This window comes from Oncorhynchus masou, chromosome 20, assembly GCF_036934945.1.
Source record: "Oncorhynchus masou masou isolate Uvic2021 chromosome 20, UVic_Omas_1.1, whole genome shotgun sequence".
In the NCBI taxonomy this organism is placed as follows: domain Eukaryota; kingdom Metazoa; phylum Chordata; class Actinopteri; order Salmoniformes; family Salmonidae; genus Oncorhynchus; species Oncorhynchus masou.
This window is the reverse complement of record NC_088231.1, coordinates 8,430,616-8,436,633: the sequence shown is the minus strand read 5'-3', so window position 1 is coordinate 8,436,633 and position 6,018 is coordinate 8,430,616. Positions and strand designations below refer to the sequence as shown.

The 6,018-nt window shown below is 43.0% G+C and overlaps 1 protein-coding gene across 1 annotated transcript; it reads right to left on the bottom strand.

Annotated features, from left to right (window-relative positions):
• Positions 1–759: 759 nt before the first annotated feature.
• On the bottom strand, positions 760–4,894 carry LOC135506521 (syntaxin-3-like). The gene is made up of 10 exons (XM_064925881.1): positions 4,714–4,894; positions 4,015–4,089; positions 3,826–3,925; positions 3,584–3,658; positions 3,297–3,367; positions 3,032–3,140; positions 2,437–2,510; positions 1,827–1,961; positions 1,597–1,707; positions 760–1,040 (listed from the first exon to the last, which is right to left on the bottom strand). Exons 1-10 carry the CDS (start codon positions 4,741–4,743, stop codon positions 963–965), a joined length of 858 nt encoding a protein of 285 aa, XP_064781953.1. The 5' UTR covers positions 4,744–4,894; the 3' UTR covers positions 760–962.
• Between the last annotated feature and the right edge of the window lie 1,124 nt (positions 4,895–6,018).

Here is a 6,018-nt window from a genome sequence, read left to right as displayed (position 1 = left end):
ACATAAAAACGTGCCATTTTGGGGTCATTTTGATTACTAGCTGACAATAGGGCAGTGAATCATTGTTTTATCATATTAATTTGTTTACCAATATCTTTAGGTTACTTGACATGATTACACAGTGTTATCGTTGACCTGTCTTGGCTTAGATTATTAAGGAGCCACACTACCAAAGCTAATTGACACAAATCCTTGAAGTGGGAAAAGGAGCTGTGGGTAGAAGCATGCCTGAAAAGAGGAACGAGAGAGAGAGGGGAAAAGAGGGAGAGAGAGAGAGAGTGTGTGTGTGTGTGAGAGAGAGAGAGAAAGACAGAGAAAAAGACGAAAGGAAAGAGGGAGAGAGAAGACGAAAGGGTGGAAGGCCTTAAGCAAGACTGAAGTGTGTCTCCTCTGAGTAGCGCTGTATGCATCTCTTGACAGACAGAGTGACCACTGTTGATCCATCCACCCAGGTTAAACTGGGGGTAATCTGGGACACTCCTCTTCAACTTCCCCTGAGGCCAGAGTCATAAGTGATTATCACGTTAAGAGGCCAATAATACAGCCTAAGTCTACATCCCAAATGGCACCCTATTTCCTATATACTACAAGGGGAATAGGGTGCCATGTGGGACACACCTAAGAATAACCTGGATCTAATGTGATCTAATCTGGTTCCGTATTCATAAAGCATCTCAGAGTAGGAGTGCTCATCTAGGATCCTGCCCTGCCTGTCCATGTAATCTTATTCATTGTGATTTAAAAGGTTCAACTGATCCCAGATCTGTACTCATACTCTGAAAGGCTTTATAAATCCAGGCCCTGATCAAACTTGACAGGGACAGGAATGGCATTTGCAAGAGTACAAAGAGATCTGTGACCAGGGTAACATCCTTCTGGATCAATACATGATTAAAAAGTTTAAATTTGGAGTTTTGAACACCTCTCAGTTTCACAACAAGTTTTCCCCCAGACGGTATTTCCTATTTGATGAAGCTGTAGAGGAAGGACCCTCCGATGACACAGAGAATGACACAGCAGCACATGATCATCATCTGCTTCTAAAGGGCAGAAGAAGGAAAGAAAGAGGCAAAGAAAGACAGAGGATGCGAGAGAGCAAGAGAAAACGGAGGAGGAAGAGGAGGAATAAATATAAAGAAACAATGAAGGGAAGGGAGAGAAGAAAGAGAACAAGAAAAAACTCAGAAAAACAAAAGGGAAGATTGACCTGACCACAGAGAGAAATCATAACCCACAATAAATATTTAGAGACTCAATGTGCCATTGCAAGTTCTGAAGCTTTTAAGAGATTCTTTGCATCAGTGAGAATGCTGAACCCCCTGTAGCAAGACAGTATATTTAGTGTATGTCCCAAATGGCACCCTTTTCCCTGTATAGTGCAGTACTTTCAGGGTAACAGGGTGCCATTTGTGACGAAGCCAATGTATCCCTTCTCCTGTATGGACCAAGGTGATAGATAATAGGTCTAGGGTCCGGACTGAAGTGGACCTATAAACATTGCAGCCATACAAATAGAATGACATATTATGGCATCATTGACCTGAATGTGGACGGCCATTCTACTCATTCTAATTCTATGGTTTCAGCCCCACTCACCCTACGGGCCTCCTGCTGAAATTTGGCTGCTTTCTTGGTGTCGGCAACAGCCCGCTCTACGAAGCCCACCGATTGGTCCATGTTGCTCTCAATCTTGTCAATCATACCACCCTTTGAAGGGAGTGGGCGGAGTGTTGGGAGAGGCACACACAAACAGTGGTCAAAAGCAGTGCACTACGTATGGAATAGGGTGCCATTTGGGATGCACACTAAAAGGAGTGAAGGGTTACCTGGTTCTCCACCAGCATAGCAATGTCCACGAACATGTCATGAAGCTCTTTGATGCTGCTCTCCAGTCTCACAATATCTTTATGCCGCGCCTCGATCTCATTCAACGCCTGCTTCGATATACCCGACTCCATGATCTACAAAACACATACGAGAAGATATACACAACGGTTTAACACCCACACATAGGAGAGGATATACACAAAGGTTTAACACCCACACTAGGAGAGGATATACACAAAGGTTTAACACCCACACTAGGAGAGGATATACACAATGGTTTAACACCCACACTAGGAGAGGATATACACAAAGGTTTAACACCCACACTAGGAGAGGATATACACTAAGGTTTAACACCCACACTACGAGAGGATATACACAAAGGTTTAACACCCACACTACGAGAGGATATACACAAAGGTTTAACACCCACACTAGGAGAGGATATACACAACGGTTTAACACCCACACTAGGAGAGGATATACACAACGGTTTAACATACACACTCACAAGCATTCTCGCTTGAACACACACACACACACACACACACTCACAAACATTCTCACTTGTACACATGCACACATACGCACGAACACACACAGAATTACCCCTGCGGTGAAGACGGCTGCGTTCCCTCCTTCCAACATCTCCTCCAGCTCCTCGTCGGTCGTTGTTTTTCCCGCTGTGGAGTGGAGAGTTCACAGAAAGGGGTTAATAACATGTATGAAAGGGTTAATAACATGTTTGAAAGTCTTAATAGCAAGTTAACATATAACAGGCCCTTAATGCTGGCATAGAATATACTAATACACGCCATCAACAGCAGATCTGGGTTTCAAATACTTTATCTGTGTCTGTCTGAGCTTGTCTGGCTTAATAAGCCAGAAAAGAAAAGTGACAAAACTGCAACCCTGCCCAACTCCAGGCAGATTCAAGCAAACACTCAAAATATTGGGAAAGGATTTTCCAAGTATTTGAGCTGGTAAAGAGCATTGTATTGGTTTGAGTCTGTCCGTGGTAGGCTGAAACATGCTCTTCCGTCTACGACTTAATGTAACTTTGGGCCTGGATTTTTTTTCCTGACAATTGACTTGTCCAGGAACAAAAAAAACCTGGCCCTAGTTATACCAGGTATCTTGTCTCTACTACTGGTTAGGACTTGGTTATCACATGGTTATGAAGGTTCCTAGACGTCAGACTCACTGATCTCCAGCTGCCGGGCAATGCGGCCTTTGCTCTTGTCTCTAAAATCTGTCTGAGCCTCGTTGTACTTGGTCATCACCTCCACAAACTTCTTGGCCAGGATGGCATGCTGGGAAAAGGTGGAGGTGGGTACAGAGGTTGTTATGGTAAACTAGTGGGGATGAAACCCGTGTCTCCAACAAGAAAAATGACAAGGACATGATTTGACATGCAAACCGATAGAGTTATGGGTACGGTTGAGGTTAGTTAGTCTCTTAAGGGTTACCTGGGACTTCCGAATCCTGGTGTCTGCTGACGACCGCTCCTCTGTGTTTGTCTCAAGTTGCTTCTCGATACCTGCCAGGGACGGGAACATGCAACCGTTACCATGACTACGGCCACCGACAACAACACAAAATGACTATGGCATCGGAGTCCACGGCGTTCAAAAACACTTTATCTTGACAGGAAAACTTATGTTTATACAATTTGATGACTGTCGTGCTGGTCGTCAGAAAGACGGTGGGGTAAGGTATGGTGCGTCGACTATTTAAAGGGTCAAGAAGGACTGACTCTTTAGTTTGTTGCGAGCGGTGCCGGCTGCTTTCTTGATGTCGTTGGTGACTGCCTCCAAATCATCCTGCGTTTCTGGTGAGCACAGAGAAAGAGAGAGAGAAAAAAAGAGCGATTGTAACATACACGTATCAGCAAGCCACAAAGATGACCAATGTGGAATGGAAAGAAAGTGGGCGAGATAACGAAGAGTGAGAGAGAGAGGGGGCAGAGAGAGAGTGGGATTGAATGGTGATGTTTACTCTGCTCTGGTGTCGGGGCGGAGAGGATGGTCGAGTACAGCTTCTTTGCTTGCGCCACACTCTCATCTATCTTGTCGATGCTACTGCGAATCTCCTCAATCTGAGACCGAGACAGGCAATGATGACACACTGGTGAACACACACACGCGCACACACGCACACAAACATCAGGACTATGGTCAGGCATACCTGGGCGAAGAAGTCATCCATAAAGGCTTGGTTCTCCACTGGAATCTCCACATCATCCCCAGCCACATCACTTTTCTGTTGACAAACACACAGACAGACAGAGTTGCTGTGGTAGTGTGTTTGTGGTGAGATAATCACACTCACAGGCTTTTTAGCGGTTCTTACATCAGTGTTTTGACGCCACTATAAAGTAAATTTTTTAACCAGACACAAAGAGGATTGCAGCGCACACAAGCTACAATGAATAGCCGACATTGAGACCTTGGAAGAGGTGCAGGAAATTAGAAAACAATCCTTCCTTAATTAATCAACCCTTCTGATCCCCTTTCTGTATCCACCCCACTCCATTTGTAACGCACCACCAATAAACAAGTGTACAGCCTGAATATCATCACACCCCAATTAGGCCTACCTACTTCCTAGATTAAATTAATGCTCTAATGTTAATTAGCCCAATGTTCAACTAGGCTATTTCCGCTTTTCTAGGCCTGAAAATGGGATCAAACAGTTGGTCTAACGTTATGGCCAAACCGCTCATCCGGACCCAACCGCATCTAGTGCGCAAAAACAAACGAGTAAATATAATACGTCCCCTACCCCTATTATATAATTATATATGATTGGCAACGGTTATATGTTACGCTAATAGCAAGCAAGTCTATGAAAACATGAACAAGTGTATAAAAAGACGTAGCTTACCGCCTTCAACTGTTCCAATCGGTCTTTCATCTTCAAAACTGTGTTGTCACTGTCACAATCTCTAAACTATCAAAAAGCGTTATTCTAATCTACAACCACTAATTAAAAGGTTACCAAATTAGAAAATTACAATTTATTAGCCTACTGATTCATCCAGTGACCTGCCCGAAAATAAGTTTCAAAGTTAATTGTAAAAATATTTAGTAGGGTAAATGCTCATTAGAATATGGTCATCAAATTAAAAAAGAACTATCTTTTTTTACAAAATGTCTGTTCAATATGGCTGCAGCAGCGTCTCCAACCTGTAGTTTTACTAAGCCTATCCTCTCAAGGAGGATTAGAGCAACAGTTGTGCAGAGGGCGATTAATCTCTCTCTCTCTCTCTGATCAATGGCATGCGTAAAAACGCATGCAAAGTAAATATCACGCACGATTTCTGTTTTGGGTACACTACCCAAACAGTGCACCGAATGGAAAGGTAATAGGTTCAATTCTAAATCTGTAAAGTCAACCCAGTGGATTGTCCATCTATAAATAAGAAGAGGCGGTATTTGAATTGTTATTTCTTGACCCCCATCTACTTTCTAAATATAGCTAAATAAGGCCAGGTCAACAAAATAAAGTGATGCAATGATTATTGATTTATGAAGATACTTTTTGTATTCCTTTTTTTATTGGCTAATCAAAAAAATGCATAATGTTTCATAGTACAAACACGCGAAGCAGCTTTTTTATCGACACCATTCCTCCTGAAAATACATTAGGTCACACTGTTTTCTGACAATAGGTCGAGATAGTATTCTCAAATGCAATGTGTCTAGAAGTTTCTAACACTACCAGTTGCTTCCTTAAATCTTACTTTGGGCTCACTTGACTGCTCATCTGTCATCTACTCTAAATGATAAACCTCACACTCCCCTTTTCCACCACCCCCTCTTCTTCTCATCCTTCATTAATTTCCTCTCTTTCGGCAGGTTTGAAGGCACACAAAAAGTCATTGGTTTGGTTGCACTGATCAACCCCCCAACCTTCCAAGCTCAGGACAGTCACTCTAACCACATGGCCACTGAGCTGGATGATACAAAACTTGTGAGATCTGTCATACTTTAAATCAAAAACCTCCCACTCCCTTTTCCACAATAGTTAACCCAATTCTGAATACATCAGCACACTGGATTTGGTGCAGCTGGTAGCCTTGCTGTTAAGAGCGTAGGTTCAAATCCCAAATCTGCCCTTGAACAAGGGACTTAGCCCTAATTACTCCTGTAAATCGCTCAGGATAAGAGCATCTGCTAAATGACTAAA